This window comes from Pipistrellus hanaki (assembly GCF_964339955.1).
Source record: "Pipistrellus hanaki genome assembly, chromosome: 2".
Taxonomy (NCBI): Eukaryota; Metazoa; Chordata; class Mammalia; order Chiroptera; family Vespertilionidae; genus Pipistrellus; species Pipistrellus hanaki.
The window spans coordinates 96,015,740-96,039,961 of NC_140504.1; the positions used below are offsets into that span (position 1 = coordinate 96,015,740).

The following is a 24,222-nucleotide window of genomic DNA, read 5'->3' on the forward strand; positions in this document are numbered from 1 at the left end:
TATTTCTTTTCCCCTCTCCCTTCTTCTCTGAAATCAATAAAGATATATTTTTTTAAAAAGTGATATCTGGTGATAAAACTTAGTATTAATTTAAAGCCATTCAAAATAAGAATGCACATTATTGTATTATGTAATGTATTATTCCATTATCTTACCAGATCCTTTGATGTTCGCAATGGTATGGTGTCAGGGGGCTGCCTCTTCGATAATCTCCAGATGTATTGTGATGTGAGCTTGAAAAAGAGTTCCTGCAGTAGCACATCTGGGAGACATGCTATCAGCTGAGCTTCCCAAAAGTCTACCAAGAGCTGAGGAATTGTATCTCCATTCTTACCACAGAGCACCTTGAACGTGTGAAACAAGCCCCCGTATCACAAATAAATATAGTATTGAGTTAAAACTGGTTCAAACAGCATTCCATCATGTGGGCCATGCATTTCATAACCTATCTTTAACATTAGTGCCATACCACAGCACACTTAGACATTTTAACAGGAAACAAATTAGAGCTTGCATGGATGAAAATTTTCTACATGTATCCTTTTATAAATTGATTATGTCTAAGTTTGTTTTTTTTCAATAAATAAATAAAAACTCACTTCTCTTATTCTGCTCCCTGGCCCCCACCAATTTTATCTAGAACAATTTACATTTGGAAATTGACAAACCTTAAAGAAGGAATCTGCTTCTTCAATTCCAATTTTGTTGTTCTTCTGCAACCCCAGGATTGAAGCCACAAGCAACCCAGGCTGGGTCTCTTTCAAGTGAACTGCAAGCTCAGTTGGAAACATCTGTTCCTTCTTCTGTTGAATCAATAGCCGAGGTTCAAGAATAAAGCCACATACTAATTTCATCTAAAGATAAAAAAGAAATTTAGGAACAAAATGTACATTGCATTTGTCTTATAAATACATACTAGTGCATTCAAGATTCATGGTTAAGCTATTAATAATTTACTTTAATCTCAATTTTTTTCTTTAATTATAAAGACCAGTTCTTACTTTAAGAACATCAGTTAACTGTCTTCATAAAAGTTATTAATATTTAATTAATATTTAATCAAGATGTCCTATTTTTGAAGAGAGCTTTATATTTAAGCTTTCTTGATTTAATAATAATATACCTTAAGTTTTTTCAAAATTATGGAAAGAAAATTCATCTTTCTAGAATTCTACTCTTCAAAGCAAAGGATACCTCAATGTGGACTTGCTCTTCTTATAGTGATAAAGCACTCCTGCTTTTCTTATTTTAGAAACCAAAGTTGTACTGTGGGTGTTTGCCTATAGTCAGGCAGTAAAACAATAGAGTAGGAGCACAGATCTGAATACAACCTGCCTGCTTTAAATCCTGGTTCTACATTCTCCAGCAGTGTCATCTTGAAAAGTTATTTAACCTTTCTTTGCGTAGTGCCCTTATCTATAGAATAAGTACAATAATAGCATCTACCTTATAGCATTGTTGCAAAAATTAAATGAGAACATATGCAAGGGAATAGGCCTGGAACATTGTTCAATTAATGTTACCTCATAATTCCTTTCCCCAATAATTAACATTTTTGGCTCATGCCCCCAAATGGCCTATCTTTCAAGGGAAAGTTACCTTTTCTTTGCTACATAATTCAAATGCCCAATCTTCCATATAGTCCTTTGTGATTTTCCCAAGTGCAAGCAATTTCTGCAACCACTAGACTTCTAAGACTCACAGCTAATATCCCACCTGCTGTACTGAATACACTTCACTCTATTTCAGTGGGCATGGCATTCCCTCATGCTGTTGGCTCAGAAAGAGCCTCTGTATTTCCCATGCTCTGAATGTACTTAAGTTGAAAGGTCTTTGTATACCCACTGCTGCCCTTTATAATTCTTTTTTATTTGCCAGATCCAAACCTCAAGCGTTCCCTCTGGGTCACTTCCTTAATGTCAAGTCTATTTTCCTTTATGACTAAGAAAAAATGAACTAGCCAGAAGAAAGCTAAACACCTCAGGACTACTGGTCTTATTTAAGCCTGCTGTTAATACCAGGCAGGGCACCATACCTCTGAATGGCTTTTCACTTCATTTCTGTACACGTCAAGGTCTCCCATTTTCAGAGCCATTGCTGCCTTGGTCAACGTCACTAAGATTGATGAAAACCCGGAAGTATCCAGTTTCCTTAGATAGCTCATGGCAGTTAAAGGGTTAATATTCTTCATAGAAGGACTACAGAGGATATGGGGCAGCTGCTTTGGCTCAACCATATGAAACATCTGAACCACTTTTACTGCTAATTCCTTCAGTGAGTATAAATGAGAAATAAAAGGCCAGTCAGTCAACAGAAAGCAACACAATCAGGGGTAAATAATGATACAAAACTGAGATATAACATTTCAATTAAAATAACAGTATTATGTTTTGATTTAAAAAGACAAATTGATGATGATAATGTGGGAGAACTCAGATTACTTGAAGTAATTTCTTTGCTGAGTAAAAATGAAAAAGCAGTGAAAGTATGTACTGAATTGTGGTCAGCACTTCTAACTTTAACAAGCATTCAGAAGAAGAAAATATTAGATTATATCACACTCAAAAGACCATTATAAGAAATTCAAATTAGTAAAAAATATACTTAATGGGGTAATTTACTAAGAATTTTTATTTCTCTCAAAATCTTAAAACGTTTGGTATCACAATATTTAACTTTGGAAATCTGTATTCATCTTTTTAAAAATACACGAGGGCCTGGCTGGTATGGCTCAATTGGTTGGGCATTGTCCTGCACACTGGGAGTCAATGTTTTAATTCTGGGTCAGGGCACAAGCCTGGGTTGGGGTTCAATCCCCAGTCAGGGTGCATACCAGAGGCAACTAATCAATGTTTCTCACATCAATGTTTATCTATCTCTAAAATCAATAGAAACATATTTTTTAAAACTAAAAAAACACAAGGAGCTACAAATAATCCTTATTATGTGTTGTGGTCACTAGGCCAGGATATTATAAGTGAAGCTTTGGGCACATGGAGATTGGGGTGACTAGGGTTGTGAAAGGGCTGCAGATGAGAGGGAAGCAATGCCCACATTTCTGTGCCATTCTTTTAAAGACAAGCAACTGTTACATTGGACAGGTCACTCAATCACAATGGACCACATTTCTTTGTCTATATAATGAGAAAGTATGAGAAGAGGATTGTAAATTCCTTTCCAAGCTATAATTCTATAATTACTAACGAAGAAAGGGGCACATTAGTTACCATTTTAGGAAAAGAAAGTATTACCAAGGAAAATATTTGGAACTTGACTTCTTAATGGTATTACATAAAATAAATTGCTAAAATAAAAACTTTAAAAGTTAGATATAACTAAATAGAAAATCATATTCACTTCACTTAATTCTTCATCCAGGTTCTCATAAAGTGAATGACTAATGTAAAAGATTAACCCTCTCTCATATTTCTGTGATCCATCCTCAACTGCCCAGTCCACTCGAGTCAAAACTTCAGCCAGAGACAAACCAGACATCTTATAATAGGGCAAGGCGAGGTGGGAATACTGGGTATCAAGCCTGAAGAAAAGAAAGCAACGAAAGCTCAGATTTGTCATTTTTAAGCCAAGGTATCTAATATGCTTCATAATAAAACAGATTATGCTTTCCAGATGACATAATTCTCAAAATACTTTTCTACTCTCATTAGTAGTTGGAATAAGCTCCTAAGTTTTATTCTGCAAAGCCCTTCTAATTAATGTATTTATTTTTGCTTGACCATAATAAAAATAGGAAAAAAATTCATTAAATGAATTTTATTTTCATGATGTGGCTCTAAAATAATGATGTTTATAGGTAGAATAAGTCTGTTTTATTAATTTATAATCATGCCCCAGGGTCAAATAAGGCTTTGAAACAATCATATACAAAACAATTTATAAACATCATTCTCAGAAATAAAAATTGTTATTCATACAAGTGTCATTTTCTGGCATCATAAAAACATTGACTACTAAGATTAAAAAAACCACACAACATTCAACTGGTATCTCTTCCTTAAAGCTAACAAGAAATAAACTAGTAATTCAGCTTTCACTGTCAGGGATTTTATTGATAATGCCCCACAATACCCCCCATCTTGAGGCTTGAAAAGAAACTTCCAATTCATAAGTGGTGGGAGACTCATGAACTTGAGACTCACTACTCACCCAATAAAGTAACTACTTGAAGGCAGATAACATTCATCTTTGTACCTCTAAGCTTAGCACAATATCTGGCACATTGTATGAACTCAACAAATGCTTGTGAAATAAAGGAGCCACCTCCCCTCATGCGTACCCCCAATTATTAGGTAACTACAAGAGATGGAAAAGATAGCAAGTACACCAAAAGTTCAGGACAGTTTCTCTAACAAGTTTCCAAAAAGCATCATCAACCTGCTGTAACAATCTCCAAGGTGCCCACAGCTTTCTTTAAATGCTTCTAAAAGCTCTTCTTTTTCTCCAGGTTCCAGCTGACTGGCATCCATCAGGGCAGCTCTCACTAACAGATGGGCCTCACTAAGAAGGTGGATGCAGCTCTGGGTTTTTGCAGTTTTATAGGTATTACTGTAGTCTACCTAAAATGAAAAGGCAAACAGCTAATGTTGCAGCAGAAAAACTGCTAAAAGTTTCCCAGTTCCTAAGAATATTTATATATTTTGTTAATAAAATTAATATTTGGAACATTAAGTCCTAAAGAGTGATTATTTATCATTCTGACAGGGCCTAGCTAAAGTACCCCCTCCCAATCCATGAGCCAGTTTTATACACACAATTAAATACTCCTTTGTTAAATAGCACTCTTCATTAGAAAAAGTACGTACAAATAATACTATAATACTAACAATACTGTTAACTTAGCAATAAAGCTAATGAACCTCTGAAATAGTTAACTCTTTTTTAAAGTTCTATGATTTAAATATTTCTCAAATTCAGATTGAGTATCCCATCTGTTAGTTTCAATTGGTGAAATGAAATCATACTACATCTATTTCTATAACTTGCAGAGGGCTGATAAAAAATTATCACGAGCCGAAACCGATTTGGCTCAGTGGATAGAGCATAAGGCCTGCGGACCGAAGGGTCCCAGGTTCGATTCCAGTCAAGGGCATGTGCCTTGGTTGCAGGCACATCCCCAGTGGGAGGTGTGTAGGAGGCAGCTGATCAATAACTCTCTCATCGATGTTTCTAACTCTCTGTCCCTCTCTCTTCCTCTCTGTAAAAAATAAATAAAATATATTTTAAAAAAATTATCATGAGCTATCTGAACCAATCTGTATTTGTACAGATTCTAGTAGGCAAATCATCTAGATGAAGTCTCAGAGTTTCAATTAAAAACCAGAGCAAAGCTGATATAATCATCAGCATTAAAATGCTTGTGACATATCAGGCAAAACCCTGACCTGATGATCAAAATTAACATCATCAATCATACCCCGAGAAACACATTAAACACTACTTGATCACCTGTGCAATATTCTAGCCAAGAAGGATAAGCTACTCATGAAAAATTATAAAAGGTAGAAAAGGGAAAATATATTTTTCAAAAATATTTATATCATAAAAATGGCTGTGAATATATTCCAGAATTTAAAGGGCTAAAGAGATATGACAAATGAAATCATGATGACAGAGTGGATCCTGGATCAGAACAGGGGAATGCTATTAGACCATTAGGGTAACTGACAAAATAAAATATGAACCAGAGACTAAAGTATTGTGTAAGTGTTAAATGTACTAAAGCACATGACTGTACTATTATACAAGCAAATATCCTGATTCTTAGGAAACACACACTGAAGTATTTAGCCTTAAACTATGATCTATGCAATTTATTTTCCAAAGGATCAGAAAACAACATGTGTGTTTGGGTATGTAAAAAGTAAAAGGGGTTGGGGGGGGAAGGAAAGAAAGAGAGAAAAGCAAGGGATATATACTCAGGGTAAATCTATGTGAGGAATATACAGGTTTTATTTGTACTATTCTTATTTTTGCAACTTTTCTGTAATTTTGAAATTACATATTTGAAAATAAATGAGTTGGCAGCTGTCACTTTTAGAAAAGGAGTAAGAATGTCTAAAAAAAGAAAGAATGCCCACTCTGGGGCCCTACCCATAGGACCACGCTACAGGTGCTGCAGTGCCCAGGGAAAACCTGCTATTTCAAAGAAGAATGAGACAGGGATAAATGATCTAAGATTTATTTCAAGGTTCTCTTTGCTAGGATTCAAAATAAAAGTCAAAGGCTATTTATATTTAGATTGGTTAATCAATGCTCATAGGATGATGGTATGAATATGGCAGTCTTATTTTCATGAAGGGAAATTCTACTTGCTCCTCAAATGCCAGGAGTTGAAAAAATAAAAAGATGGAGAAAGATGTACACTCCACTGTCAGACAAAGCTGGTGGATGTGGCATTCTGAATGTAAGACAGTTAGAATCCATTTTTGGTCATCAATTTCACTCTATATTTCTACAAATAAGAATGAGAAGTCTGAAAGGAATACCATTTCTTTGTACAGTTGCACTGGTGAGATTGTATTCACAATATACAAATTCCACCCAGCTTCAGCTACAGGAGGTGTTTTGAGCTTTACACTGGTACCTTTTCTAGAACTAAAAGCAAAACAAAGGACAAGAACTGTAAGATATGACATATTTAATAAATGGCAATTTTAAATGGTAAATATTTGATACCTAAAATAATCTACACTAATAAAAGAGAAATATGCAAATTGGCTATACCTTTGCAATGCCCACCAGCCAATCAGGAGTATGCAAATTAACCCAACAAAGATGGTGGGTTAATTTGCATACCCAGGTGCCAAGTAGCTGGGGGTGGGACGCAGGTGTTCCACACCACCCCAGTCACTCTGGGCCTCTGGACAGCACGGGAAGGTGGAAAGGCAGCTCCAAGCCAGAGCAAAGGTGGTGCCGGGAGCCAGGGGAAGGAAGGCCCATTCTTGCATGAATCTTGTGCATCGGGCCTCTAGTATAACTACAAAATAATTTTCATTTAGTATTTTCTTCAGTATTAACTATACAATCAATTTTTGTAAAGTACTAGAGTCCTGGTGCATGAATTCATCCACCAGTGGGGCCCCTCGGCCTGGCCTACACCCTCTTGCAATCTGGGACCCTTCAGGGGATGTTGGAGAGCCAATTTCGACCCAATCCCCACAGGCCTGGCCAAGGAACCCCACTGGTAGACAAATCTGTGCACTGGGCTGATTTTGGCCTGATCCCCACAAGCCAGGCCGAGGGATCCCACCGGTGCATGAATCCATATAAGATCTTTGGTTAATCTCTTCCCGCCCTCCCCCCTTTCCTCTGAGATTCATCGGTCTGTTCCATGTTTCCATGCCTGTGGTTTCTGCTCCTGCATTTCGTGTCTGCCCCCTAGTGGTCAGTGCACATCATAGCAAGCAATTGAGCATCCTTAGCATATCATTAGCATTTTACACTTTGACTGGTAGAATGGCCATCTGGACACTTAGCATATAAGGCTTTTATTATATAGGATTGTTTGTTCACAATGCTACACATTTAATATTCTATAACTCATGAACTGATGAACTAATCACTTCCACTTCATTCCACAAGTATTCTTAAATAGACAATAAGCTCAAAGAACAAGAAAGAGCCCTCAAAAGGAAGGTGATGTGGCTGTGAAAGTCCCTGTGCCCAGGATCTCTCCTGCAAGTGGCCTTCTTAAGTCCAGCATGCCCTGAATTACAAATCTACAAAGCCCCAACAGAGGAGCAAACAGCTGCCAGGAAAGTGCAAAAGACACATATAACTGAGACACATATAACTGCAAGCCTGCTTAAAGCACTATCCTGTCTCTTGCTTTCACTATGTGATGCATTTTCTGTGGTTTACAAACTTTTAAAAATATAGACCTTTGATTAAATGAATTTTTAAATAAATTAGACTTTTTAAAAATAATTTAAAATATATAATACCTTTGAGATCCAAGATGGTGAACAGGACAGCAGTAAGCAAGATAGTGTGAGAGAGCGAAAGGAGAGTGTGTGGGCATGTGGGGACAGTTATATTTCACAGGACTATCGGGGACTGGTGGACCAAGCTTCTCTGGACGGGCAGCCTCTACTAACGCTAAAATCTCTCCTAGGGAAGCCAGCTCTGCCACAGAAACCATGCCAAATTGAGAGGGAGAGTGGCTGTGATTGGAAGCCCAGCTTTACCTTCACCCATGGACACTTCCGGCACTACCCAGGGCCCTACAGCCACAACGCCCAGGCAACAGCTGCCTCAGCTGCAAACCCATTGAACACTGAGACTCCAGCCTCCCTGGCTGTGGGCACCTAAAAAGTTTGTCCAGGGGGAGACAAGGTGGTGGCTGAATAGGTGCACATGTCCTATGCCTTCTCACAGAGCAGACAGAGAAAACAATTGAATCAAATAATATCCATTCAGAATTGGCAAATTAAACATAGCTGGTGAGATAATCTGTGGTCAGAAAGGTCAAAGATCGCCTGTAGAGAGGTGGGATTGGGGATCTGGACTGGAGGAAGAAACACATGCAGCCAGGACTAGAACCTAAAAGGGAGACTGCGCTGCACCAAATCTGCGGCACTTAGGGTCAGTGAACCCCTCAAATGTAGAAAGGGGTCCACAGGGCTGCTGGCAGAGAGACTCTAGATGTAAGCCCACAGCCATGGGAAACTGTGCCCAGAAAGGCAGCCTAAAGTTCTCCAAACTGGCCACACGGTGGCAGGGGAAGAAAAAAGCGGGGCAGCGGGGCTGCTTTATCTTTTTTACTTCTTTGCTGTTCCTTGCTAAGCCCAGTACATAGGATCTTCCAATTAAAAACACTCACTGTGCCGAGACCAGTTAGGATCAATGGATAGAGCGTCGGCTTGGGGACTGAAGGGTTCGATTCCGGTCAAGGGCAAGTACCTTGGTTGCGGGCATATCCCCAGTAGGGGGTGTGCAAGAGGCAGCTGATCGATGACTCTCTCTCATCGATGTTTCTGACTCTCTATCTCTCTCCCTTCCTCTCTGTACAAAATCAATAAAATATATATTTTTTTAAATTAAAAAAATAAATAAAAACACTCACTGAGACTGCAGGGGAAGGTTGTTTTTCGTGGAAAAATGGGAAACAGAATAGGGAGAGATGAGCAGGAAACCAGCTCTGGGACAGTTCGTCCCTCCAACCCAGTCTTGAGTACAGCAGGGAAAAAGTCTAAACATTGGGTTGAAGGGCCATTTGGTCCCGGAAACTACTACACAAACACCACCACGTAGGGTCTGTGTCAGAAATAGATGCTTGTGTAAATGCACCTGAAAGCAGGCAGAAAAACAAAGTGGGAAGATTGATCCCGCATGCTTGAAACCAAAATTGTGGCATCCGACAGAGAGGAGCAGTGGATCACTGGGAACTTCAACACTATGCTGACTACCTGACAAGAAAGTGACACGTGGCAGGCAAAAGAGTAGAGAGGGGTCTTAAGCCAGCCCCCATAGGTCACTGAAGCTAGGCTGAAGTGAACAACACTTCACTACTTCACTATAGAACACCTAGAACACAAAGCTACTATACCAACTCAGGGAAGCAATAAAAATGCGGAGACAAAGAAACAGATCACAAATGACAGAAATGAAGGAAAGCAAACGACTGGATATAGAGTTCAAAACCACTATAAGGTTTTTCAAGACTTTTCTAGAAAAGGCTGATGAATTTAGCGAAACCCTCAAGGATATGATCAACTAGAAATTAAGAATACACTGACTGAAATAAAAATATTATACAGAGATCCAAAAGCAGACAAGAGAATCGCAAGAATCAAGTCAAAGATTTAAAATACAAAGAAGCAAAAAGACAAAAGAAACCAAAATTGTGAAGATAGTGTAAAGAGCCTCTGGGACAACTTCAAGCGTACCAACATCAGAATTATGGGGGTGCCAGAAAAAGATAGAGAGCAAAATATTGAAAACCTATTTGAAGAAATAATGACATAAAACTTCCCCCACCTGATGAAAGAAATAGACTTATAAGTCCAGGAAGTGCAGAGAACCCCAAATAAAAGGAATCCAAAGAGGAGCACAAATCAGGCTGGTGGCAGGCGACTGGGAGCAAGGCTTTTTTTCAACCTGAAGGGAAACGAGCTCCCGATCACTTTGAAATCCAGTTTCTGTGGTCACGCAGGGGACCCAGACACCAACAGGGAGAAGCTGGTCTGTCAGCCATTACGTCTGAAAGTGAGGATGACTTTTTTGCAGAGGTGTGCCCAGCAATCATTGTTTACTGCACTGGAACTCGGGGACTCGGGGACTTGGAAATGCAGAAAGGCAGAGAGGGCTGATAGCAGCCAAAGCTGTTTGCCACGCCCCAGCTTAGTGACCCCCTGACACCCCGCCCCGCCCTGAAGCCCCACCCCGCACAATCTACAAAGCCGCCCAGCTCCTCACAGCAGCTTTTGCATATAAATGGCCTGCCCTCTGGGAGCTTAACCAAATAAACTGCAGCAACAGTCAGACTGCTCCAAAACCTCCAAATCCCAAGCAAAGAAGAGAAAACTGTAGTTCTTGTTGTAGCTCCTGCTGGGTGGCCTCAGACAGTAGCTAACCTGCACCCCATTGGAGATCCGGAAACTAGTGAATTACTGGTCTGTGTGAGACAAAACCAGATTTCAACTACTCTCATAAGGGACACATTCAAGAGGCAGACTCAGTGAGCACCAAAGCCCCACTGAAACAAGTCCTGCCCCATAAACGTGTCTCCAGCACAGCAATTCTTCCACTATAGACACAGCAGGTCCTCACAGCCAATTGGCCTGGAGGTCAATTCCTCCCAGTGACACCAACAACAATAAAGACTTAATTACAACAAGGCTTTATACACAGTCCACAAAGGGGTGCACCAAGAGTGTCCACCTCAGGTAACTGGGAGGCTGACCCATTGAACCATATAGGACTCCCAGCACACAAAGCCACCCTACCAACTCAGGGAAGCAGTGAAAATGCCGAGACAAGGAAACAAATCACAAATGAAAGAAATGGAGGACAACAAATGACTGGATATAGAGTTCAAAACCACGGATATAAGATTTTTCAAGAATTTCCTAGAAAAGGCCAATAAATTTAATGATACCCTCGAGGATATGAAAAAGGACCAACAAGAATTTAAACATACACTGACTGAAATAAAAAATACTATAGAGAGACCCAAAAGCAGATTAGAGAAACACAAGAATCAAGTCAAAGATTTGGAATATAAAGAAGCAAAGGACACTTTTCCAGAGAAGCAAGAAGAGAAGAGAATCCAGAAGGTTGAAGATAGTGTAAGGAGCTCTGGGACAACTTCAAGCAAACCAACAGCTGAATTATGGGGGTGCCAGAGAAGAGAGAGAGCAAGATACTGAAAACCTATTTGAAGAAATAATGACAGAAAAATTTCTTTCACCCCACCTGGTGAAAGAAATAGACTTACAAGTCCAGGAAGCACACAGAAATCCAAACAAAGGAATCCAAAGAGGACCACATCAAGACACAACATACCGTATTTTCTGGCGTATAAGACGATTGGGCGTATAAGATGACTCCCTAATTTTACAGTTAAAACATAGGTTTAGGCCTATATTCGCTGTATAAGACTACCCCCCACTTCCGAGGCAACACCAGTTCTTTTTTTAATAGACTGCTTCTCTAACTCAGCCAATCCAAGCAGGCTTTTTATGCATGCAAATTTTACATGTTCTATACCCGAAGCTACACTGCGTTCTAGTAAAAAGCCTGCTCAGATTGGCCAGAGTCAGAGAGGCGGTCTATTAAAAAAAGAACTGGTGTTGCCTCAGAAGTGGGGGGGTAGTTTTATACAGCGAATATAGGCCTAAACCTATGTTTTAACTGTAAAATTAGGGGGTCGTCTTATACGCTGGAAAATACGGTAATTAAAATGCCAAGGGCAAAAGACAAACAGAATCTTATAAGCAGCAAGAGAAAAACAGTGAGTTACCTACAAGGGAGCACCCATATGACTATCAGCTGAGTTCTCAACAGAAACTATGCAGGCCAGACAGGAATGGCAAGAAATATTCAAAGTGATGAATAGCAAGAACCTACAACCAAGATTACTCTACCCAGCAAAGTCATCATACAGAATTGAAGGGCAGATAAAGAGCTTCACAAATAAGAAAAAGCTAAAGGAGTTCATCACCACCAAACCAGTATTATATGAAATGCTGAAAGATGTTCTTTAGAAAGAGGAAAAAGAAGAAAAGAGTAAAGATAAAAATTATGAATAACAAATACATATCTATCAACAAGTGAATCTAAAAGTCAAGTGAATTAAAAATCTGATGAATAGAATAAACTGGTGAATATAATAGAATCAGGGGCATAAAATGAGAGGGGATTGATAATTCTCAGGAGGAAGGGGTGTCTGAGTGGGGGGTATGGGAAGAGACTGGGCAAAAATCATACACCTATGGATGAGGACAGAGGGTGGGGGGGAGGGGTAAGAACAGAGGGTGGGGTGGGTACCGGGTGGAGGGGAACTATGGGGGGGGGAGGGGGGAGGAGAAACAATTGTAATAATCTGAACAATAAAGATTTATTAAATTTAAAAGAAAACACAAAAATAAAAATACTTTGACCATCTCTATTCCAACAAACTGGACAACGTAGATGTAATGGACATATTTTTAGAAAAATACAAGCTCCCAAAACTCCATCAGGAAGAATAAAAAAACCTGAATAAGCAAAGAAATTGAAGAATAAAAAATTTTCCAGCAAACAGAAGCCCTGGTCTGGACGGCTTTGCAGACCAGGGCTTGGTAGAAGGGGAGTTCTACCAAGCATTCAAAGAACTAAAACCTATCCTTCTCAGACTATTCCAAAAAATTCAAGAGGAAGAAACACTTCCAAGCTCTTTCTATGAAGCCAGCATTACTCTAATTCCAAAATCAGAGAAAGACACCACAAAAAAAGAGAACTGCAGGCCAATATCCTTGATGAACACAGATGCTGAATTCCTCAACAACATTCTAGCAAATCAGATTCAGCATTACAGGAGAAAGATCATACACCATGATCAAGTGGGATTTATTCCGGGAATGGAGGATGGTACAATATCTACAAATCAATAAATGTGATCCATCACATAAACAAATTGAGAGATAAAATCACATATTTATATCAATCAATACAGAAAAAGCATTTGATAAAATCCAACACCTTTTCTTGATAAAAACTTTCAGCAAAGTGGGAATAGAGGGATCATACCTCAACATAATAGAAGACTTATATAACAAACCTACAGCCAATATCATACCCAATGGGCAAAAAGTAAATCCATTTCTTTAAGAACAAAAACAAGACACAGATGCCCACTTTCACCACTCCTGTTTGACATAGTATTGGAGGTGCAAACAATAGCGATCAGTTAAGAAGAAAAAATTGGAAAAGAGGAAGTAAATATATCCTTATTTGCAGATGACATGATACTGTACACAGAATATGCCAAAGACTCCATCAAAACCTACTAGACTTAATAAATGAATTTGGCAATGTAGCAGGACACAAAATGAACACTCAGAAATCTATGGCCTTTTTATATACAATAATGAACCCACAGAAAGAGAAAGTAAAAAAACAATACCATTCACCATTAAAAAAAAAATTAAGATACCTATGAATAAACTTAACTAAGGAGGTAAAAGACCTGTACTCAGAAAACTACAGGACATTGAAAAAAGAGGTAGAGGAAGACATAAACAAATGGGAGAACATACAATGCTCACAGGTTGGTAGAATTAGCTTCATTAAAATGTCCATACTATCCAAAGCAATCTACATATTCAATGCAATCCCCATTAAAATACCAAGGGTATACTTCAAAGACCCAGAACAAACTCTCCAAAAATTCATCTGGAATAAAAAGACCCCGAATAGCTACAGCAACCCTGAGAAAGAAGAACAAAGTTGGAGGGATCACAATACCAGCTATCAAGCTACATTACCAAGCCTCTGTACTGGCAAAAGTACAAACATATAGACCAATGGAACAGAACAGAGAGCCCAGAAATAGACCCAAGCCATTATGTTCAATTATTATTTGACAAAGGAGGCAAGAGCATACAATGGACTCACTATAGTCTCTTCAATAAATGGTGTTGGGAAATTTGGTCAGATACATGTAAAAAATGAAACTAGATCATCAACTTACACCATACACAAAAACAAACTCAAAATGAGTAAAGGACTTAAATGTAAGACGGGAAACCATAAAAATCTTAGAAGACTCCATAGGCAGAGAAATATCAAATATATTTCATAGTAATACCTTTACCGATACAGCTCTTATGCAATGGAGACTGAGGAGAAAATAAACAAGTGGGACTACATCAAAATAAAAAGCTTCTTCACAGCAAAAGAAACCATCAACAAAACAACAAGAAAGCATGAGAGAACATATTTGCCAATGTTATCTCCAATAAGGGTTTAATCTCCAACATTTATAGGAAACTCATACAACTTAACAAAAGGAAGATAAACCATCCAATCAAAAAATGGGCAAAGGACCTAAAAAGACACTTTTCAAAAGAGGACAAACAGAAGGAAGAGACATATGAAAACATGCTCAAAGTCACTAATCTTCAGAGAGATGCAAATCAAAACAAGATACCATCTTACACCTGTCAGAATGGCTATCATGAACAAATCTAAATGATCACTTAACCAAGTCAACCTGTTTATTCCTTTTGTGGGAACAAGTACAGGCACAAGCAATTAAAAAAAAAAAATGTTAAAAATAAAAACCAATGTTAGATTTGAAACACATTATGTTTCTTATCTCTCCAAAAATTTCTTACCTAATTAAGTTTTCCATATAGAAATGTTCAAATCAGACTGCATTCCCTACCACTAAGTTCACAGTATAGAAAACATCAAATAGAAGTGTAACTATTATGTTCTAAACAGTGTGAAAACAGAACACAGAAGCGTTAACCAGAGATTAGTGCTATCAAATTAAGATAGATCAGCATATATCTATATATTATGAATGTGATTTAAGGTAAAAAATACATTGCTAATTTTTTAAAATTGAAATACCAGGAAATAATCCTATATAATAAAAGGTTAATATGCAAATCGACCAAATGGCAGAATAATTGGTCGCTATGATGCGCACTGACCACCAGGGAGCGGGCCTAAGCAGGCAGATGGACATCTCCCGAGGGGTCCGACTGTGAGAGGGCACAGGCTGGGCTGAGGGATACCCCCCCCCCCCATGTACACAAATTTTCGTGCACTAGGCCTCTAGTCTTTGGATAAAATGCAGCCACTGAAAGGTCAAAAAAGAAAAACACGTATTAAAAAACTTATCATTTGGGCTAGCATTAGAGGCCTTGTTTTCTCTTTAACTACACAGAAAAACATGTCCTTTAACATTTTATCTAAAAACCAGGCATTTATTGAAACTATTTTATTATTCATTTTCTTCTAAAAGTTCTGAGGTCAATTATAAAGGATATTATCGAGATCACTAAATCCTTATTTTCTCTCTCTAGAATAAGAACATCATAGAAAAGTCATCTGGTCATTCAAAGTTTTGATTTTAAAAAACATAGAGTAGCCCTAGCAGATGTGGCTCAGTGGATAGAGCGTAAGCATGCAGACTGAAGGGTCTTGGGTTCGATTCTGATCAAGGGCACATATCTGGGTTGCGGACTTGATCCCCAATAGGGGATGTGCAGAAGGCAGCCAATCAATGATTCTCATCATTGATGTTTCCATCTCTCTCTTCCTCTCCCTTCCTCCCTGAAATCAATAAAAATGTTTTAAAAAATTAAAAAATAAAATTAAAAAACATAGAGTAAAACAGACAAAATACACCCATAACATTTAGTGCAGAAATTTTGGCAGGATTCTCTGGGAAGAGGGATGCTCACAGAAGCTTCCTCGGCGCCTCTCTTCTCTCTGGAATGGCCTCAGGGTCCGCCTTGGTCAGAAGTATGATGTGGTTTTTAAAGTGACAGATGGCTTTCAAGCCTATGAAAAGCTGTATTCTTAAAGCACAGATATCCATATTGACAGGTGGGCAAGCCTAATAAAGGAAAAATCACAAATTTAACCAATGAAAAAATATACATAAACTTTAATCTTCAAAAATCCGTCTGTTTATTTGATAAAGTCTCTCCTACCCTAACCCACTAAAAAAACTCCTCAAAATTCCCATTCTTATCAGAACAAGAAGGTTATCTTATCAAACTATCTACTTTATATGTCAAAGAGTACTCTTTCTGAATGAATTCAGAAAGTGGGTGTGCCTGAGGCCCTCACAGCAGTGGGGACTCCCCATGTCTGGGAGTGCAGCCACTCAGGGAAATCCCACTAACAGCATGCTGGCTTGGGAGTATGGCCAAAAGGAGCTCCAAGGCAAAATGAGATACTACAAAAAGGCATTCCACTACACAGAGAGTACATAAAATAGTTTCTTAGTAGATGGCTGTGTAGGATGAAAATGCTTGTATGTTCAGATGGCCCCTGACTCTTTGGTCCTTAAGTGTGAACACTGTCTAGAATGCCTGACAGGTTGGGTGTGTCAGGTAAACTGGAGGAAATCTGGGTCCTGTCCTTGTAAAGGAAGATTAATTCAATTAGAATGGATAAGAAAGATAACAGAATAACTCTTTCAGGGAGCTCACAAGACATTCATGTTATAGCAGGGTTATCCACGTGAAGGCTGCCAGGCTCATGCCTCCTCCTGCATTCACACTGTTTGATTTCGAGGTCATCTTCCTTGTCCATTTGTACAGCATGCTTGGGGAAATACCTCCATCCATGTTTTCATCCCTAAGAAGAGTAAGGTGGCTCTGGCTAGTGCTGAAGAGCTAGAATCTGAGAGGAATGGGGGAAAAAGGTATATGCCTCTTGGGCCAAACTCTGAGGCTGTGAAATCTTTTTCAGACCCCTCAGCTCCCAAAGCCTGAGTCAGCTTTAGTCAAGTGGCTAAATGCATGCTCACTCAGGTGGCATCTGGAATTTCAGAATGGTAGGGATGCAGGGATGGGGGAGCCATGAGGTGTGATCACCATCCTGCCTGTGTACGCTCCAGAGGACGGGTCTCAAGTGCAGCAGCCCCAACCAGCTACCTGTCTCTCTTCTTTTCTCCCTTCCTCTCTTTTGGTTCCTTCCCTCTGGTTTTATGAGACTGAGAAGACCTGAAAGTATGATTTATTTTCTTTATTTTCCCTTCTTTTCCTTAAGAGTTTTATTGACATATCATTCACATACTATACAATTCACCCATTTAAAGCATACAACTGAATGGTTTTTAGTATAATAGTGTTTAATAAACAGATATGTGCAACCAACACCAGTAAACTTTAGAACACTTTCGTCATCTCAAAAAAAAAAAAAAAAACTATGTACCCTTTTGCTATTGTCCCCCTCTCTCATCCATCCCAAACCTAAGCAACAACTAATATACTCTTTTTCTCTATTGGTTTGCCTATTCTGGACTTTTATATAAATGAAATCATATAAATATGTGTGTGATCTTTGGTAACTGGCTTCTTTCAAGATTCATCCATGTTATAGTGCTAAAAGGGTCATCTATGTTATAGCAAGGTTCATCCATATTATGGCACTTCCATGTGTCAGTTTCCATGTGTTCATCCATGTGTCAGTGCTTCATTTCGTTTTATGGCCAAATAATATTCTGTTATATGGATATATCACATTTTGTTTATCCATTCATCAGCTGATGAACATCTGGACTGCTTTCACCTTTTAGTTATTATGAATAATGTTGCTATACACATTTGTGTATAGTGTGTGGACATTTTGTGTAGATATATTTTTCTCATTTCTCTTGGTCATATACCTAGAAGTTGAATCACTGGGTCACAGGGTAACTCAATGTTTAACTGTTTGAGGAAATATCAGACTTATTTCAAGGTGGCCACAGCATGTTATATTCTCTCAAGCAATGTATGAGTGTTCCAATTTCTTAGCATCCTCACCAACATTTGTTATCTGACATTTTTATTATAGCTTTGATCCTACCTCAATCTATTATATATCTGTCACTCTACCATCACTACCTATGTAAGCCTATGTCTTTTCTGAGTTTTGTTTTGTTTTGTTTTTCTTTTTTCTTAAAGGCATGGTGTGAGGAGAAGAAAGGGGCAAAGAATCTGTCAACTTTCAATTTTTAGTAGGAAAACAACCTTTATTTAAAAAATAATCTATTTAAAAGGCTATGTGTATATCTTAACCACAAACAGAAAGACAAAGAAAAGATGCGATTCCGGCTTCCCAAGAGCTGAAGGTAGGCAGCAAGCTTCGTCAGCAACAAAAAAGCTACAGGTTGGGCCACAACAAAAAAAGAGTTACTAAGAACTCAAATCACATAAAACTCAAGATCACCTATCCTAACCTGGGCAACAGTGATAACAGGAGAGTGCCTCAGTCACTTTAGCACTTTACAGTGCTGGCTTATTAAAATAACAATCATTACTGAGCACTTAGTTTTCCAGGAAAATGTGTTCCAGATGCCTTTTATGATAGACATAAACTAACCTGTGAAATACAAGCCATCATTATTTTGGGGTTTCCTGCAGCCTATTTGTTGTTCATAACAAACATTCATTCAAGCAGCTTATAAGCCAGAGGTAATATACCATATGATGAATATCATAAAAATGATCCGTATATTTTTGAGAACAGAAATTCAACATCAGAAAACATAGAATTTCATCATAGATGACCTATGTTTATTTTGTAGTCAAGAACTTTGCACAGAATAAGCATACTAAAAATGAGGTTACTGATCTAACATATCCATTAACCCCTACATTTAGTCTATAGAAACATAAAAGATTGTTGAAGACTTGTAAAATAACAAAAGAATTATAGGCATATCTGATAACAATATAAAGAAATTATTTTAATGCACTTTATTCAATTTTGTATTCTTGAATATGCTAATTTCTAAGCTGAAGTATTAATAACTACATATAATTACCACCAAAGTTTCTGTTAAAAAAATAAAACTGCAGAATACTATAGTTGTGAAGTACTCTCTCTGAAGTTATGTTACACTATATTCTTTACCAAACTTTCAAAACTATGTACTAAATTCTGAGTGAAATGTTTTCAAAATAATCTTAAATATTATCATCTAAACCATGAATCAAAAATTGCTTACTATTTTACATTCAAAGGTTCTAATTCAATAAACAAGATCTTAAGACCTACTGTTACCTCGCTTACAACCAAAAGCGCATTTACAAGTGTGCATTCATTCCTTTTTCATCTAACATTGCACTGTCATAATAATGTAGTTCTAACCTTCAGGGTGGAGTCCACATACGGGTCCTCCTCACGAGCGGCCGCCGCACTGCACCGCACTGTGAAACACTGCAGGTTGTTACTGAGGAAGAGGAAAAAGGCCACTTAGCAAAGTGGAGGCCAAAAATGTGTCCATAGCTGGGAGAATTTTACAGGTGAACAGAACTATGGCCAAGATGGAAGATGCAAGAATCTGTCAAATGCTGATGAGGTAGAATGCTTATCAAGGAGAGTCCTCTCCTTACTCCTATTGAATCATAATTTCTAGGGGCTAAATCCAGACATGTGTGTCTCCACAGAATTCTACATTTGGCTCTGGTATACACCCCTAGTTAAGAACCAGGGATCTAGGTCAAATAGTCTCATTTTACAGACAAATGATGCCACCAGGATCAGTCCAGGGTACAGAGAATTCAATATCAAAGCCAAAATTAGAACCCAAATTCTTGACTATTATCTCTATCCCACTCATCTCAGGATAAAATTGAGCTTGGATTATGCCAGACAACACACTTGATGCAAACACAAATCCAGTGGTAGAACAGAAAATCAGAGGCTGTCTGATGGAATGTTCAAGTATTATCAATCCAGCAGCATGTTTTAAAGATTATGGCATGGGAAGTTCATGACTGGTCCAAGGCCTCCCTAGAGAATAGAGCGAAATTAGATCCCATGTCTCCACACTCCTCACACTCCTCTATCTCTTTCCACAACCCCAGGCTGCTTCTGTGGAAACAACCCACAGACCCTACAGTAAGTGCACAATAGATGCCTGGTGACTGGTGGATAAGTCAGCACTGCAATTAAAAACAGTTAACTTAGAAATTGCTACAAAACCTATCCTGTAGTGAATTCACAGGAATGATTTTTTTAAAAACAAACCAAAAAGTGGGAAAAGTGAAAATGAACTTTGATCTGGCCAGTGTGGCTCAGTGGTTGAGCATCAACCTATGAAACAGGAGTTCAATTCCTAGTAAGGATATATGCCCGGGTTTGTGGGCTCCATCCCCAGTGTGGGGCATGCAGGAGATAGCTGATCAATGATTCTCTCTTATCATTAATATTTCTCTCTCTCTCTTCCTCTCCCTTCCTCTGAAATCAATAAAAATGTCTGTTAAAAAGAGAAAATGAACTCTGATAAAATAAAAAGGCGAAAGACTAAAGCAAATCTAACAATAATTTGCACAATGTAGGGAAGGGGCATCAGTCAAGGTTCTCTCCATCTGTTTGTTGGGGCTTCCACTTCAGCCTCAGCCCACTGCCATTTCTGTTGATTTCCACAAAGTCTTAGGACATGGTCTCTAAAGCCATGACAACAGCACCACCACTTAGAAATTTAGAGTAGATAGCATTCTCAGGAATTAAAATTATTAGAAGGTACTTTGAGACAATGAGGAACAAAACAGCACCCACAGTGGGGCCAATAACCAAAAGTCTAATAATGAAAGTAGTGGGTTACTGTTAGGGTTTAGAGCAGTGGTTTTAACCTTTCTAATGCCACGACCCTTTAACACAGTTCCTCATATTTTGGTGACCCCCAACCATAAAATTATTTTTGTTGCTACTTCATATCTGTAATTTTGCTACTGTTATGAATCATAATGTAAATATCTGTGTTTTCTGATGGTCTTAGGGGACCCTGCTAGAGGTTCTCAACCTGTGGGTCTCGAACCACATGCTGAGAACCGCTGATCTAGAGTTAAAAAGATTGGCTCCTCTGACTCCCCTCCACTTCAGCTTCTGGCTACTGTTGGAGCACAAAGGAGCACCATAAAAAATTAAAGTGAACTGAAATGTGCTGCCTGGAAACATGTCCAGGACATGCTGCTAATCATGCTGAACAGTGGATACATGATCCACTCCTGTGAAAAACAAATCATAGTAGTATTTTTTTTTTAAGTCAAAGAAACATGTTGATGTGGTTGACTCTGAGAAGTAGGACTCATTTATGCATTGCTATAAGGGTGACATTTTGCATGATTTTATATTCTTATATTAAAATCTCTTCTATTGCTTTTTTTAAGGGTCTATAAACATGCTGGTATGCAAAATCACATGACTTACACTTAAAAGAGGATGGGGGGTTAGAGGGTCCACTCAGTAAATTCTATGTCCTGTAACATCTGTGCAATGAGATGGAGGAAAGATGGATACTCTTTGCATCAATATTTTGGAAAACAAATTGATATTTTATTCCTTCTTTCTTCCTCTATTTTTTCCCTTTGTTTCTGAGATGCTATAATTTTCTGGGTTTCTCCATATCCTTGAAGATTCTTCTCTTCCTCTTCTTGCTTCATAAATGTGACCTTCACCAGACTTTTACTTTTTGGGTTTTTTTTGCTTTTTCCCCCCATTTTTTAAATTAAGGTATTATATGTGTATATATCTTACCATTGCCCCCTCCCACCCCCACACACACACTTCACTCCCATAGATGCCCTCTAACCCACAGTGGTTTGCTTCCATTGCTTATGCTTATATGCATGCATACAAGTCCTTCTGTTGATCTCTTATGTCCCCCTCCTCTCCCTAACCTTCCCACTGTAATATAACAGTCTCTTTGATGCTTTATTGCCTCTGTATCTATCTTTTTGTTCATAAGTTTATAATGTTCTTTGTTATCCACAAATGATTGATGATGTGGTATTTTTCTTTGATTGACTGGCTTATTTCACTTAGCATAATGCTCTCCAGTTCCATCCAGGTCCCTGCAAATGGTAAGAATTCCTTCTTTTTTATGGCAATATAGTACTCCATTGTACAGATGTACCAAAATTTTCTGATCCAGTAATCTGCTCACAGGCACCTAGGCTGTTTACAAATATTAGCTATTGTAAATTGTGCTATTAACATTGAAGTGCATATATCCTTTCTGATTGGTGTTTCTAGTTTCTTAGGATATATTCCTAGGAGTGGGATTACTGGGTCAAATAGGAGTTCCATTTTTAGCTTTTTGAGGAAACTCCATACTGTTATCCACAGTGGTTACACCAGTCTGCATTCCCACCAGCAGTGCACGAGGGTTCCTTTTTCTCCACATCCTCACCAACACTTGTTTGTTAATTTGTTGATGATAGCCATTCTGACAGGTGTGAATGGTATCGCATTGTCATTTTGATTTGCATCTCTCAGATAATTAGTGACTTTGAGCATATTTTCATGTGTTTGTTCGCCTTCCATCTGTCTTTTTAAAAAAATACTCTATTTAGGTCCATTGCCCATTTTTTTATTGGATCACTTATCTTCCTTTTATAAAGTTGTATAAGCTATCTGTAGATGTTGGAATTAAAACTTTATCAGTGATAACATTTGCAAATATGTTCTCCCATAAAGTGAGCTTTCTTGTTGTTTTGGTGATGGTTTCTTTTCTGTGAAAAAGCTTTTTATTTTGATGTAGTCCCATTTGTTTATTTTCTCTTTAGCTTCCATTGTTCTACAGGTAGTATCAGTGAAGAAGTTCTTTGGGCATATGTTTGAGATTTTGCTGCCTGTGGATGCCTCTAGTATTTTTATGGTTTCCCATCTTATGTTTAAGTCATGTATCCATTTTGAGTTTATTTTTGTGTATGGTGTGAAGTTGGTGATCTAGTTTCATTTTTTTTGCATGTATCTGTCCAACTTTCCCAAAACCATTTATTGAAGAGACTGTCTTGAATCCATTGTAGGTTCATTCCTCCTTTGCAAATATTAATTGAGCATAGTGATTTGGGTCAGTATCTGGGTTCTATATTCTGTCCCACTGGTCTATATGTATGTTCTTGTGCCAGTACTAGGCTGTTTTGAGAACAGTGGCTTTGTAATACAGCTTGAAATCTGGTAGAGATCCCTCCTACTTTATTCTTTCTCAGGATTGCTGTGGCTATTCGGGGTCTTTTTTATTATTATTATTCCAGCTGAATTTTAGGAGAATTCTTTCTAGCTCTGTGAAATATGTCGTTGGTATTTTAATGGGGAGTGCATTGAATCTATAGATTGCTTTGGGTAGTCTGGACATATTAATGATGTTGATTCTACCAATCTATGAACATTGTATGTTCTTCCATCTGTTTACATCTTGTCTATCTCTTTTTTCAGTGTCCTGCAGTTTTCTGCATATAGGTCTTTTACCTCCTAAGTTTATTCCTACGCATCTTGATTTTTTATTTGCGATGGTAAATGGGATTGCTTTTTTAGTATCGCTTTCTGTAAGTTCACTATTAGTGTATAGAAATGCCATAGATTTCTTGACATTAATTTTGTATCCTGCTACCTTACCGAATTCATTTATTAAGTGAATTAGTTTTTTGATAGATTCTTTTGGGGCTTTTTATGTACAATATCATGTAATCTGTGAATAAGAACACCTCTACTTCTTTTCCAATTTGGATGCCTTTTATTTCTTCTTCTTGTATAATTGCAATGGCTAATACTTCCAGTACTATGTCAAACAGGAGTGGTGACAGTGAGCATCCCTGTCTTGTTTCTGTTCTTAGAGGAAATGGTTTTAGTTTCTGCCCATTGAGTATGTTGTTAGCTGTGGGTTTATCATATACAGCTTTTATTATGTTGAGGTATGATCCTTCTATTACAACCTTGTTGAGAGTTTTTATCAAAAAAGGATGTTGGATTTTATGGAATGCTTTTTCTGCATCAATTGATATGACTATGTGAATTTTATCTCTCAATTTGTCTATGTGATGTATCACGTTTATGGATTTGTGGATATTGTACCATCCTTACATCCCTGGGATAAATCCTGCTTGGTCATGGTGTATGATCTTTCTGATGTACTGCTGGATCCAATTTGCTAGAATTTTTTTGAAGATTTTTGGCATCTATGTTCATGAGGGATACTGGCCTGTAATTCTCTTTCATTGTATGGTCTTTATCTGGTTTAGGTTGATGCTGGCTTCATAG

The 24,222-nt window shown here is 38.1% G+C and overlaps 2 protein-coding genes across 7 annotated transcripts in view; one reads left to right on the top strand and one right to left on the bottom strand.

Annotated features, from left to right (window-relative positions):
* LOC311618407 (ceruloplasmin) overlaps positions 1 to 598 on the top strand; it is an 85,317-nt gene extending 84,719 nt beyond the window's left edge. For all 3 annotated transcript variants that reach the window (XR_014794320.1, XR_014794321.1, XM_084875919.1), the window contains one exon: positions 159 to 598. The gene's annotated coding sequence lies outside the window, so the exon portion shown is untranslated. The remainder of the gene's footprint in view (positions 1 to 158) is intronic.
* Positions 1 to 24,222, bottom strand: part of HPS3 (HPS3 biogenesis of lysosomal organelles complex 2 subunit 1) — a 53,875-nt gene that overhangs the window by 14,857 nt on the left and 14,796 nt on the right. For all 4 annotated transcript variants that reach the window (XR_014794327.1, XR_014794328.1, XR_014794329.1 and 1 more), the window contains exons 6-13: positions 19,327 to 19,408; positions 15,921 to 16,075; positions 6,507 to 6,615; positions 4,396 to 4,577; positions 3,358 to 3,538; positions 2,036 to 2,269; positions 669 to 854; positions 156 to 344 (exon numbers count right to left, since the gene is read on the bottom strand). Coding sequence is in view for 1 of the 4 variants with exons in the window: in XM_084875931.1 (XP_084732057.1) it covers positions 156 to 344; positions 669 to 854; positions 2,036 to 2,269; positions 3,358 to 3,538; positions 4,396 to 4,577; positions 6,507 to 6,615; positions 15,921 to 16,075; positions 19,327 to 19,408 (1,318 nt within the window). In the remaining 3 variants the exon portion in view is untranslated. The remainder of the gene's footprint in view (positions 1 to 155; positions 345 to 668; positions 855 to 2,035; positions 2,270 to 3,357; positions 3,539 to 4,395; positions 4,578 to 6,506; positions 6,616 to 15,920; positions 16,076 to 19,326; positions 19,409 to 24,222) is intronic.